The sequence below is a fragment of the Daktulosphaira vitifoliae genome, unplaced genomic scaffold (assembly GCF_025091365.1).
Source record: "Daktulosphaira vitifoliae isolate Bord-2020 unplaced genomic scaffold, ASM2509136v1 Scaffold_3, whole genome shotgun sequence".
NCBI classification, from domain to species: Eukaryota; Metazoa; Arthropoda; class Insecta; order Hemiptera; family Phylloxeridae; genus Daktulosphaira; species Daktulosphaira vitifoliae.
In genome coordinates this window covers 45,682,084-45,697,584 of record NW_026099574.1, presented here as the reverse complement: position 1 = coordinate 45,697,584, position 15,501 = coordinate 45,682,084, and the positions used below count along the sequence as shown (strand labels likewise).

At 26.2% G+C, this 15,501-nt stretch overlaps 1 protein-coding gene across 3 annotated transcripts in view; it reads right to left on the bottom strand.

The window, feature by feature from the left end:
* LOC126902636 (complexin) overlaps positions 1–15,501 on the bottom strand; it is a 58,325-nt gene that overhangs the window by 16,947 nt on the left and 25,877 nt on the right. For all 3 annotated transcript variants that reach the window (XM_050680112.1, XM_050680110.1, XM_050680109.1), the window contains exon 2: positions 6,797–6,865. In XM_050680112.1, the coding sequence (XP_050536069.1) occupies positions 6,797–6,851 (55 nt within the window). In that variant the 5' untranslated portion in view covers positions 6,852–6,865. The remainder of the gene's footprint in view (positions 1–6,796; positions 6,866–15,501) is intronic.

The window sequence follows — 15,501 nt, the reverse complement described above, 5'->3', positions numbered from 1 at the left end:
AAAAAAAAAAAAAAAAAAAAAAAAAAAAAACACATCATAGTAAAACCAATACCTTCTCAGCTTCGCATCGAAGCTAAAAGTATTTTACATTATAACGTGTTTTTTTTTAAACTGTTTTTAAATTTAGTCTTTTCATCAGATTTCCATAAAAAGCATATTCAAAAATAGCTTAACTTCTACTTTGTACTTTATTAAAATGCCATTAGAATTAGTGTTAAAAAAAAAAGAATTTTGCAGTTAAAAAAAAAAATTGTAAATGCCTCATTTCATGTTAGCAGAATTAAAATATATTTTTATACATTTTTAAAATCGAGGGTTTTTCTGATTTTCAATGATGATAGGTTGGGTTTGACGCATAGACCATCATAACACAACCTAACCAACATCGATAAATGTATATCTGAGAATTTTCATCAATAGACTCAAAAAAGACAAATCATATTAAAACAGTACCTTTTTATTCTTGCATCAAAGCTGTATTATTATTTTATTACCTGTCAATCCTACTTTATTTAATTATTCGTTATTAACTGAATCATTTTCCAATTGCTGGAAAACTTTTTTAATCTATTTTTTAAAAAGGAGCCGGAAAAAACATTTATAACTATAGGCTAATTTCAATAATTTCTTTAATCACATAAATATTTTCCACAATTTTTTTTCAAAAAATAATACACATTTTTAAAAATTTTATAGTGAGAAAGCAGCATGGATATTATAGCAAACGATCTACTGTTATTAAACTTTTAGTATTTAAACAATCCATCATGGTATGCATTTCTTTTAATTCTCAAATAGATTTAGTTTTTTATCGATTTTAAAAAGAGGTTTGATAAAATAAATCATAACATCTTAATAGGTAAATAAGAGATAGTTGTCATTTTAAATATACTTCTATCTCGGTTAAATTCGTGTTTAATAGACAACAGATAGTTAAATACTTAATTTTTCAATCGAATATTATCAAAGTAATAACCTATATCAACATATATATTCTTAAAAACAAATAACCAAGTAACTTATTTCATTTATTTGAATTATTTTTAAATCTATTCATATTTAGAAGCAAAAAGGATTTCGAGAGTAGAAGTAACTATTCCACGTTACATGTTTTGCATTTCACGGTTTTTAATATCCCATAGGACTCATAAAACTCAAATATCACGAGTTCATAAAATGATATTTATGTTCAAAAATATTCAGAAGTAGGTGTATAACTTGCCAATAAAACTAAATTATTTTATTCATTATCATTTTTTTGAACAACTGTATTTATAAAGAAAAAATATGTATTTTTAATAATTTAGATAATAAATAGCCAGCAGTCGTCCCGTATAGAGAGTTAATAAGAGCAAGTATTTTCGCAGTCAAATTACTTAAACAAAAAGCGAGGATGTTGCCATTTTTAACACTAGTGATTTCTCTGTCACTCTTCTCCTCCCATATATGTATGAAATATAATGGTTCAAAAGCTGCTATCGAAAAGACGTTAAATTAGATATTTTTCTAATCATAAGCTAGTTAAACATGTAGGTTGCTATTTAAAAAATAAAGTGGTCATTCCTATAATACATTTTAATACATAATTATAATACATAAAGGATGAACATAAAGATGTTTTATAACAAATAAATTGAAAATTGCATGCAACTAACAAAATCAAAAAAAATAAATAAATTTTTTAGTTATTAAAATGGTTTAAAAAGCAGAAAGATACAAGAAAATTTTCAAGTCACATGCATGCTATCCTAGATTTAGAATAAGTATTGATAATGTTTGAATATATTGTTTGATGCACTGTAAGAAATAAAATTTAAATAACAAAATCTGAAAATACTGAGTTTTTCAAAAAAATTCAAAATTCGTTTTATTTTTATCTCATTTATATTGAATAACTTCAATGAATATCTTAGACCCAATCATTGTAGTTTCCCTTTGTACGAAGGAATTTCTTATTTATATTAAAACCAATTTACTATGTGATATTTCATTAATGTCTGTCATTTATTTTTCTCAGCTCTCACTAAACTAACATTTTCAATGATATGTTAAATTATCACAACTAGTAGATAGTTTAATAATATTATAAATATATTTATATTCATAAATTGAAAAAAATTTCCCCTTTATCAAATAAAAATTCTTATTAATATACTATAGATATATGCCTTGTCAACAAAATATTTTTTTTGGAAAGTATAATTATCGACTTAAGTAAACTTGGCCGACCCCAAGTAGTTGGGATTAAAGTGGGGAAAAAGAACAAAGACAATTATCGACTAAACTACTGTAAGGTACTTGCTAAAAATTATATCAACATTTTTGTTTTGTTTATTTCTAATAATGTTCCAATAACCTACCTTTATTAAATCTACATTAAATTTGAAAATAATACAGTGTACATCGAGATGAAAAAAGAAATACTATTCGAAATTACAGAGTGTATGTAAATTTATGGTCTAATTAGCATATTGTATTATGTACGTTAGAGTTATTTTCATAGCATAACAACTACACTATCTAAAAATAATTCAAATTTGAAGTTTTTTTTAAGTACTCAGCGATTAAAAAAGGAAGGTATTCTGATGACTTGTCTTTTATGAGTAATCGTCCTCTAAAAACAATAAACGTGTATTTTTTTGTTAGTTATAATAATTATATTTAAATCATTCTAAATATTTAAAAAACGCAAAGATCAAGATGAAATTCTTAGTAGTAATATTTAATACAAGTATCTTACTTTTAACATATTTTTTTGAAATATAAATGTAATAATTTTTAATAAACTTGATACTTACATTATTTATAAAAATAAATCAAATTTAAATTTGTACATTTTTATGAAAAAAATTATTAAAAGATAGAAGAAATTTCAAGAGAGAGGGATCTCTGAACATAGTAACCAGGAAACAGTGATTAATTTGATAATAATTCATAGTGAGTGTGAGAAAAGAGGCAGTCAATGTGTAGCGGTTATTCTGAGAAATAAATGGAAAAACGTCTTCGCCACTTTCTATGTAAGTGAAAGAATCATTTTGATTTAGCTATTTTACAATAACAACACGACAAAAACAATAATATAACGTTATCAGTTTTCAACTGATATAAAAAAATACCGTAAACAAACTAAACCGACAGCAGTTACAACCATGAACCTGTAACTAATTCTCTCAAGATGAACTTTGCAACGAGTCCGAAACGTCAGCTCATAACCGAAAACGTGGATACATCCGTAAACATTTTAAGCAATATGACAATCTTCGAAAGCTTTAATACAATCATTTAAAGACTCAACGAAGAGGATGTGTAGAAGACTTGCAGACAATGGGGCATTTTTATCTTAGAAGAAGGCTAACATTGTATCAGATTTAACAATCATGTAAAGGACGTAGAGACAAAAGACTAATGCCACAATGTGTTTACATAAATCACCCAAAAAAGTATGAAGGTACAATAAGAAATTTATAAATGGCCAGCCAAAAGCTATAAAAAAATGAAATCATATGCATCAGAAGAAAATTGGTTTAAATCGACAAGGACTTAACAGAACATTTTACAAGATTAACACATATGGTTACAAAAAAACAAGATAAAATTCACATAACAAAGAAGAACAAACAATTAGAATAATTTTAATGACTTGAAGATAAAATAGGCAGCTATTTTTAACACGAAGACAAAATAAAATTCGAATTTTTTTTTTTCATATTTAAGTAAATGAAATAACCGTTTATTTAAGATATATATAAATGTCAGTGTTTTCGGAACATTTTTAAAAGCTAATTTTTGTGATAAAGCTTTCAAAACTCTATTAACAATGAAAATAAAATATATAAAAGTCAAAAATTGCAATATTTATCAAAATATTATGAGACTTTTTTTCAAACCTACATTTAGTATTTATTTAACATTTATATTAAATCTGAATAAACTATTTAAAATAATAAGATTATAAATTGCCTATAAACAAATATAATACACTAAGTGATTCTGATTTTTTTTTACTAATGCTAGTTAATGCTTGCCATAAATGATAGAAACAAAGCATAAATTAAAAATTTTTCTTCTTAAAAATAATATTCGTTGATAAATGTCATAATATGCTCAATGCTTTGTATTATGCATTTTACATTTATCGATGAAAAATTAATAATCTATATTTAATACCAATTGTATACAAACAAATAATTAATTTATCTGTCATAACATATACACTGTTGTACACTAGTTATTATATATATATATGTGTGTGTGTATGTGTTAAATTGATTATTGTTTACTATATATCTTATCTTAAAATAATAATCATGTTATGTTCAATTTATTACAATAAACTGATGATCACTAAAAGCACTGACGACAACATCCCATGATGGGGGTATTTAAAAATAATAATAAAAAAAGGCCTAGTTCTGATTGCATGTCCGTGAGCGTGTATGCCAGCGAATGACTCTACTTCACTTTTGAAGCTCTGAATTCAATGTAGAATTCAGAATTCTTTTGTCCAATTTATAATTTTCAAACTAGCCGAGACCCCGTGTTGTCGTCGGTAAATTTTTAGTAGATATTATAATCATTTTGCATCAAGACTTTATTTATTTATTTAAAAGGAGCATTATAAATCTTTACGGAAGATATCTAAAAGGGTAAGTAATTTGATGTTAACCCAATTATTTAGAATAAATAATCTGATTAAAGAATGGTAAAGCAATAGATTTATTTAATATACTTCGACTGGGTGTTAGATAGGAGGCCAAGACCCCAGCCACTACAAGAATACCTTAGCATTTAATACCTCCATGAGAGGAACTTAATTCATTTTTTATTATATCTACTTGTCTTTACTAATCTAAACCCTTGGACTCTACAACCCCGATAGAACCTTATAATTATATAATTTAATAATTTTTAAAAATGTGTGACGTCACGAGGCGCTTGGCAAATGTGAAACATCGACATTATTTTTTACAAAATATACACGAAACCATAGTTTATTAAATGTGAATAAATATTCTTAAAAATTAAGAAGGCTAAATTATTTTAATTAGTCACTTCTGTAATAGTAATAATCGATGCTGCCTTTGACAGCATTACTGTGACAATTGGTCAATGACTTTTACTAAAGTTAAATAAATCTAATCTACAATATATGTAAAAATAAAACTTATTTGAAATTTTTTACCAATACCCACCTACAAAGCAGAGAAAAACGACTTCTAAAATTTAAACTAGTTTAAAAAGCTCTTATTATTTTGTTCATAAAATTACAGATATTCATTAGGTTAATCGTATCTCAATATATTACCCATCTTATAAATGTATTGCATCGCAATACATGTTAGTTATTACTTTCAAATAAAATACAGGTAACGAGTTCCAAAATACAGATCAGCATTGTATACGGTAAAGGTATAAGAGTTCAACTCGGTGAAAGAAAGAAAGATCACATATCATGTCTCTCATTGTCTCCTAGTGAGCGCCCATATAAACGCTATAGGTAACGCTATGAGGTATAAGAAATCAGCACAATAAGAAAGTGTGAGGATCGCTTAGTCGAGTAGGAAGAATTTCGCCATGTATGGTGTAGGTCGCCATGCCAACAGCGGGTCTCACTCTTTGCAGTAGATATTTCATTCAAACGAGATGGTTTTGTTCTATTTACTCTTCTTGACTTAATTTTCAGGAGAGGTAGGTCACCCTTGACCACCAAATGTACCCTCATCTATAGCATATGATACGCTAGGGAAACATTTTTTTGAAGATCACATAGTTTTTGTAAAGACACATTTCCTCTTGTCCCCCTAATGGTCTCCCGTGAATACGCTATACATACAAGATCAGCGTGATAGAAATTTTTATGTTTTATTTTTATATTTTTATGAATCACATCTATTCTTAGGGGTTTTGTCCCCTTTACTCATAATAGGCACACGTGTATACTTTATTGGTATACGGGTTCAGTGTGGTGAAATAGATGGGGATCGTCAAGGTGAGTGGAAAGAGGATCGTCATTCTTTCATGGCGACATGTCACTACGCTTACAGACGCTCTAACCCACCGCTAAAAATGTTTCACATCAATAATCTAAAAGCCCAAATATAGGATTTTAATGAAAATTTTGGGATATGGAAATTTGGATTTTTTTGTTAGATAAAGATTATATAGATTTCCTTGTTGATCCTGTTTTTTGAAAGAACATGCATATTTTTAGCATTCATAACAACCATACCTCTATTTATAGTTAGTTTCAATATGACTTAACATACCCCAATTAATTTATCTATTTATTATTAAATCCATAGTGTTTTTCTTTACCAAGTCCTGTACTTTGTAGATATGATTTCTCTCAAAATTCGATTGTTCTGATTGGCTTATTAGAAAATAATTTGATTATAGCGCTATTAACTTTATTCTTATTATTGTTCTTTTTTTATTATCTATTTTGGGATTACCTGCGGCCGTAGGTGACCGATTCGATCTCTTTCAACACTTTTATTGTACAAGGAATCATTCCCCCAATCCTCCAAAGAGAGAACTTTTGTCCAAATTCAACCAACTTAACCCGTTTCATTCTTAACGTATTTCAATTCTATATATTATTAGTATTATTTTTTGTTAAAAAAAATAAATACATTTTTTTATAAAAGTTAAAAATAAAACAATTAATTACACTTTATTAATTTTAAAATATAACAACCAATTTTATTCGTAAAAATTAATTGAAAAACATCAAAAAAGTTATCAAGTTATAGTATAATTATTTTAATAATAATTATTTTTAAATTGATATACAAACCTTTTACAGCATTTAATTTGTTTCCGACTACTTGTTTCGCCACAAAAGCCGCCATTATACTTCGTTTTTCTGCAAAAAATATTTGATTCATGAAAATTAAATTTTATTGTTTTTATTTTTTTTTTTAATGATGTTTACTTAAACAAACAACGGAAAATATTGGCTGTATACAAGAAATTAATTTTTTTCTACGATTTTCTTAGAAAAAAAAATCGAAAGTTATATCTAATTTACAACTTAATTATAATGAATAAAGATATCAATTTAAAAAAATAATGTCATAAAAACATTTTAATAATATTTTAAAAATATTATTATAAAATTATTAAACAGAAAATGTTATTAAGGTAGTTTATCCATAATTAAGTTAAACCTAACATATACAAGTATGTGTTTAGTGTTTCTAGTAACATTATTCATAAAACACGTATCCTCCATTTGTTAATAATATTTGTGGCTTCCAGTGTTAATTTTTTTTTTATATATATATAATTTTTATTAATAAATATTTAATAATTTTTTTATATTATACAATATACATTATTAAGTTAATATTTTTTATTGATTGTATGAATTTCGCTTAATTTTTCTAATGAGATTGCTACTATTTTAGGTCAACTTTTTTTTGTTTTTAGCTTCGATGCGAAGCTGAAAAGGTATTGGTTTTACAATGATGTGTTTTTTTTTTTATTATTTAAAAAAAATTTTTTTTTTGTCTCTGTTACCACTTTTACTCAGTTCTCACCTAACCGATTTCTTTCAACAATACGTCAATAGGTCACAAATCGTATCTAGCAGAAGAAATAACCCTCAAAAATTGAAAAAATTTCCCTCGTTCCCCGTAAATGGGGGAAACCTTCAAAAAAATTACAAATTTAAAAATCGCTAATTTTCGAAATTTTTTCAATTTTTTTTACTAAAAACTGCCATAACTTTTTCAAAAATGAATATATCAATAAAAAATATTTTTTTATAGATGCTTGATGTCTTTACCTATTATTTGACATATATTTTTTATAAATCTAACCATTTACCTGCCCACAGGGAAGGATTTAAAATGACAACTTTTTCACAAAAAATTAACTTTTTCAACTTAACTTTTAAAAGTATTCCAGAAGGTATGACGCTTTTATATATATCTTAAATTAAAGCTAATGTAATATACTTTATTATGGAAAAAAAAAATTTCGGACTTTATTTTGTCTTCACGGTGAAAATGGCTACCAAATGCTATTTTTGTGTGAAAATTCTTGATTTTATTTTTTACATTTTTAACTTTATAATGCTATAACTTATTGAAAAGTGTATGGATCAACACAATTTTTTTATGGGAAATAATATTTTTTAATAATCTCTTTTTTATTCAAGATATTAATAAGAAAATAGCAGATTATGTAGCTTTTGGATTATCCTCCAATTTTTTAAAATTAAACACTATCTAAAGATTTGCATCGAAACGTTATTTTTTTATAGTGATTTTAATCACTGTCAGATATCATTATACTTGATCCATCTATGCCACGTCACCACTGTGCCGCGACCCCCCTGTGCTGGGTTGTTTTCAATTTTTTTTACTTAAAATTGCCATAACTTTTTAAAAAATAACCAAATCAATATAATTTTTTTTATATAGATGCATGATATCGTTAACTTTCATTTTGTATATTTTTTTTATAAATCTGAAAATTAAATCTGAGGTTTAAAAATTGGTTTAGAATGACGTAAGGTGAATGTGTCAATGGCATCCATACTGAACGTACGAGCCCTAGCCGACCTGCATTTGATACCCACTTCGGATCATGTGCAGTACGCTGATGAAAAAGTCCGCTAACTGGTACTGCCAAATGGTATACCAACTAGGTACTGTATTGGTACTAAATGTATCTATTAGAGCTGCACTCGACCTGAGTTACAAATTCCAGGAATACGCTAGCTCTTAATAATTCATTGATCGTAGGAACTACCGCCGTTTTTTCCATAACGAATGAGTCGACAGGTAATTCACCCACAACATTCATTTGGACAAAAAGCCAAGAAGACTATTGTCCTGCTACCGGATATTTTTAATACCCGGTACGCCATATAAAAATACCCATGTAATATTCAGCCATAGCTGCTTCAACAAATAACATTTTGGTATTTGAAAGACAGTCATGCCAATATGCGAGCACTTTCAGATACACCCAGTAAAAGCGGATAATGCATGGATATGTATACATAGGGTTTAGGTTTGGTGAGGTTAAGACAAACACAACCAATCAGTTGTTATTCAGTTATCATTATTTTTTCGGAAAAATTGAGCATCTATCATTTTATGTTAGAATTTTGAAAGCAATATCATATTACGATTCATTTTAAACAATAAAAAATAAAAATTTTATATGACTACTATGAAAAAATGTAATTTCGATTTTATTGGAAGAAGTTAAATTCAATGCTATTGTTTTAAACACATTATGCAAGATTTAAAAAAAATGGATAAAAACGTGTTTAATGAACATTGTTCATTTAATACAAAATACTCAAAATAAAACCATTCTTGCAGTACCTTGATGAAATTATTATGATTATTAAAATATAACTTACCCTATAATACCCTAAAAATAAACAAAAAGTTATCTTTGTTCTGATTTAATTAGATTGAAACGTGCAATAATTTATTATACTACGAAACACTAATCTAATAAATAACGCTATTACATGTATTCATGAAGCACTAAATATTTCCATACAATGACACGTATTATTTACATTATACTACAATCCGTTAACCTTAGAATTTTCTCTATAAAAGTAATTTTTAACAAAAGGGTCAGAAGAATAAAATTATCGTATATCAACGAAACGAAGTGTAAAATAATTTTATTTCAGAACCAAAGTGTTGATTTTCTAAAAGAAAAACTTTTACGGTAATCGCCCACTTAGTTGATTAAATCAATCTTATTCTATAACAATTACTTTGATCAAAATTTAAAGATTTTTATTTTAGAAACTTAATGTATTCTGAGCGATTTTTTACACTATTTTCTATTTATGGACATGTAGAACAGTTTTCAATAAAAAAGAAAGAAAAACAATTTGGTTGATCTATGGCATTATTACGGTTAGATTACTCTTCCTTCACCACCATTAACACTTCACGACTATACTAGTGCTTGATCAGCACAAACAAAGAGTGTGCGACACGCGGGTGTGAACAGAACACATTACATTTTAATTGATTTAAAACACGTCAAAGTGAGTCGAAATTTTATCATTCTCGCGGAAATTTATTCTAATACATTAGCATTCTTAACATTAATATTAACATTCTTATACATTGTGATTATTATAATTATTATTGTTATTAACGAAGTTCTGTGTACGTTCGCTGCCATTGACTCACAACATTGGAATTAATAGCCAAAATCTCTTGAGATCTAGTGAGGTAATTGTAATTATACATGATATTCATATAGGAATAAACTCACTTCTTATGGTTGTTAATTGAGAGTTTATATTTTATTGATCATGAAATTGATAGCAGTCTGTGACGTAAATAATTGACTTCATCTTTCTTTTTTTTTCTCATCTTTATCCCAACTACTTGGGGTCAGTCACCCTTTTCTAAGTTTATTTTCTCTTATCCTATTCAAGATTAAAGTTACACCTATACTCCCTCTTATATGTTCGTTCTTTATCCTTTCTATTCTAGTCACTACACTGATCCATTTAAGCATCTCATCTCTGCTATCAACTACCCAACATTCTGAACTATAAATTATAGCTCTTGTAGAACTCACTTTTTAGTCTCATTGGAATTCTCTAATTGCATAACACACCAGACGCTTCTCTGAATTGCACTCATTTGCACTTAATCCTGTGTCTTATATACTCATCAATACCATCGTTCTTTTGCACAACTGATCCTAAATACTTTAAATTTTCCACCTCTCATATCTTGTTCTCGCTTATTTTCACACAAAATTTTCGCATTTTCAATTTTCATTCATATAAATATTTCATTTAATGGAAACTATGCGGATCATTTATGAAATTCACAAATAATTTGTAGACTACGTGATGACTAGTAGATATTAAAAATGATTCGGATGAATTTTGAAAATGAATTCTCGACATTCCAAAGTTTGCAGTAATTTACCCATTAAACGATAAAAGTGAAAATTGTCCTTAAAATAAACTAGAAAATACTTTTCTGTCCTTGGGATTGATAATAAAGACGATATAACTGCTTTTGAGTATTCTTCAATTATAATTAAATTGTGGGAGACCATGTAAACATCATAAAGGGAACAACAGAACGAAATAAAATTTTTTATTTTTAAATGATTTATTGCATAATCTGTTTTTTTTTCTGTATTTATTTAAAAATTCTTATCAACTTCAATAAATTAAAATTTTTCTCGAGATATTTATTTATTTATTTATTCAACGGGATTGGACCTTGTTATACAAAAATATAGTTACAGAAGATAAAACAAAACAAACAAAAAAAAAAGAAGAAAAACAGTAATATAAAAATAATAAACATTAAGAAAAAAACATTTAAACAAAAGTATATAAAATAAAATAAAATATTGTTATAATGATACAATAATTTTTATTAATGTACAATTATATCATTACAAAAATAAATATATCATATAATAAGAATTTATCACTTTATAGCCAATATTATTTAAAAAAAAATAAAATAAAAGCCATTAATATTAAATATAAAATTAAATATTAGTTACAAAAATAATTATAACTAGTTATGAAGTAATATAATTTTTATTTGAAAACGATAAAATACTATGATTTAGAATTAAGTCGTAGGACTTTTTATTGTAAGGAAATGGAACATTTGCTACATAGAACTTTTCCGTTCATATCTGTCTCTTGAAATAAGATAGTTCCAACAGAAGTATTAATTTAAACATTATTTATTAAGTTTTCACTACTTAAAACATTTCATATCCAATAGCTATACAAATAATGAACGTTTTTTAAATTTATTTCTCTGTAGCTATAAAGCATTAAAAACTGATCTGTCGTTAAAAAAAAAGTCGCTTTTAAACTTATTTATTCTAAGGTTAGGCTGGGATGATAAGTGAGTTGTGATTAAAAAAAAGTAAATATAAACACTAACCCATTTTATATATAGTTGAAATTTTTAAGTGTTAATATCTTAAAAATCAATACTTTATAATTAGTTTTCGACCTTTCAATAATTCGTGCAATCTATTACCATCTAATAAGACTATTCGGTATATTTTTATGAAAAATACATAATTAAATGAAAATATTGAAGGTAATATTTATAAAAAAATTAAATACAATATGATTTATTAAGTGTACTACTCCGCGCATTTTGTTGTTAACAAATTTTTTTTATAAAAATGAATAGATTTATTTTTATAAACCATAATATCGAGTTGTTAGAAAAATTAATTGTATTGTAAGAATACAATTTAATAAATAAAATACCATATTGTAAGAAAAAATAATTTTTACGGGTAGATTTTAGGGGTAACTTTTGAAAGTTAAATACGTACCTAATATTACTTTTTTACTATTAATTGAACAATGACTCAACAAATTTTAACAGGTCGATAACCAGTATTTTATTGTTACTTTTTAGTTGCAAGTAAACGGGTTGTGTAACGTAAAAGAATTCTTAACCATGACTTATAAAAGAAATAGAGCATCGTTAAACACTATCTTGCTCCTCACCTTTTTTTTATCTTTAATGCTAATATTCTAAAAATTTAATAATACAAAATAACTACATATAGATAATAACAAATAATAGGCTCCTATTTAACATTGAAGTTACCCCTTAAATCTATTCTTCATAATTTTTTTTTTTTGCAATTAACTTAATATTTACAGTGGTGTAAAAAAATATATTAAATTTTAATTTATACATTTTTATGAAAAAATCATTATTTAAGACAAATTGGGCATACTATATAGTATATATTATACTTTACATAGTATACTTATAAATCACACTGTATACAGAGTGAAACACGGATTTAACTGACAAGTCTAATAACATTTTTCATTTTTTTTTCACTTTTTACATATTTGAACTTTATTGTGAACTTAATATTATTAATTTTTTTCCAAAGCTTATGAAAATAACTATTTTTTATTTAAAATATTTTTGGAAATTTTACGATACTGGCTTTAAAGATAAGTTTTGAAAAAATATTTGTATTATTATAATTTAGCTATTACATTACTTCTGGTTTTTAGTGTTTTTTAAAATTTGAATTTGTATTCATGATATTTTTTGTTACTATTTGTATAGAAGAAATTTATAAACGCATTTTAACTTCGATGCGAAGCGGAGAAAGTATTAATTTTACTATGATGTGTTTTTTTTTTTGTCTATTGCCACTTTTTCTCAGCTCTCACTGGACCGATTTCTTTCAAAAATACATCAAAAGATCACCAATCGTATCTAGTTTAAGGCATTACCCTTAAAAATTGAAAAAAATTCCCTCGTTCCCCGCAAATGGGGGAAATATCCAAAAAAATTACAAATTTAAAATCGCTAATTTTCGAAATTTTTTCACTTTTATTTCTTAAAACTTCCATAACTTTTTCAAAAATCAACAAATCAATATAATTTTTTTATATACTAAAATTTTAGATATTTACCTTTCATTTGATATCATTTTTTTGAAAATCTATCACTTAACCTGCTCATTGGGGGGGATTTAAAATAGCAACTTTTTTACAAAAATTAACTTTCTAAACTTAATTTTTGAAAATATTTCGGAAATACTGCGTCTTTCAAACATATATCAAATTAAAGCTTTTTTTATGTACTATAAAATGAAAAAAAAAAATTTGTCCTGACGACCTATCTTCTATGCGCAAATGGCTACCATATTCAAAAATATGCTATTTTAACAATTTTTTTTTTTTAATTAAACACTATCTACAGATATGCATTGAAGCGTTTTTTATGATAGTGATTTTAATCACTGTCAGATATCATCTATACTGGACCCAACTATGCCACGATCCCACTGTGCTGGGTTTTTTATAATAATTTATTGAGGATTTTATAGCAGTAATATGATAACTATAATGAAAGCAAGAGATAAAATAAGTTTTATCAATTTTAATTTATTAAACCATAAATATAAGATATTTTTGCTGTTAAAAAAAAATAGAATTTTTATCATTATGTATGTTTTATAAGATTATAGTCATTTAAACAATGTGTGCTCCTTTGAGCATTAATAATTTTGATGAAAAATTGACATTACTGTAATAAATAGATAGTACAAAATATACAGCTACTTCTATCTTATGAATGTGTTAAAGCTTTCATGGATTGCATTGTTGCTAGAAGTGCTTAAGGATATATCTACATTTACATCCTTAAGTACTTCTATTTTCTTTTACATAACATAAAAATTGTTTAATACTACAGAATGATAATTTTAACGCTAGCCACTTGATTTTTCTTAAAATATAATTCTTTTGTGAATTTTTTTTTTTGTTTTTGTAAGTTACATATGTGTCTCCATTTATCTGTTGTATATTATTTTTTAGGTCCATCCCTAATATCTTATAGAAGTGTTAATTCTATTTTTTTTTAAATAACGGCAACACACATATTTAACTAGCTTATAAAATAGAAAATTATCTAATTGAAAAACTTACTTTTCATTAACAACTTTTGGAATTTTTAAATATAGACTAGAAAGAAAGCGAGGATGTTGCTATTTTTATCATTAGTCATTTAGTTTCAACCGTTATCCTACTCCTCACTAGGTGCAAAATTGTGAATAACTTCCGTAGTACTGGTTCAAAAGTTGTTATCTACTAGTCATTTTCTATTTTATATGCTAATTAAATATGATGCCATTTACAAAAATAAAGTGATACCCTTATAAAGTTATAAGAATGAACATAAATTTTTGTATGATTTATAAATGAAGATACACATGAAAAAATTAAAATCAAAAAAGAATACTAGTATTGAAAAATTGGAGGGCAAATAGAGGATGGTTCAAAGTTCAATAATAGAAACAGCGGAGATTGTAGTGCAATTCTTACAAAGGCCAAAAAGAAATAAATGGTTCAACGATCGTTGTAGGAAAGGAATCCAGGAACGTAACAATGCTAGGATTAAAGCAATTCAGATACACACATCTTCAAACATAAGAAAATTTGAAATCAAAAGGTAAGAAGTGACAAAGCTGATTAAAAAAGAGAAAAGATTATTAGAAAAATCTAGGATTGAAAGATTTAAATACAAACCCCAGAGAATTTTTTAAAATATGCAAGTCAATTAATCGGCTTTATCCTGCAGATATTATCTCTAGTAGATTAATCTGGCCCAGAAATGATAGTTAACGAGTTCAAAGAGTATTTCAGAGAATTACTAAAAAAAAGTACCCGGTTATGATAGTAATGACCAAGAAATCAAACCTTATTATACAGGACTTATTATTAGACCAGGAAGTACTTGTCCCTAGTCGGGATGAAACAAAAGCGGCAATACACACCCTGAAAAATAAAAAGGCATTAGGTGAAGTCATGATTAACTCAGAGTTGTGGAAATTAAGAGGTCAAGAAGTAAAAAAGGAACTACATTTGGTAATTCTGCAAATATGGGAAGAAGAAAGGCTTCTGGAGAGTTGGAATGAAACACTTATCTGTCCAATATTTAAAAAAGGAGACAAAGGGAAAATAAA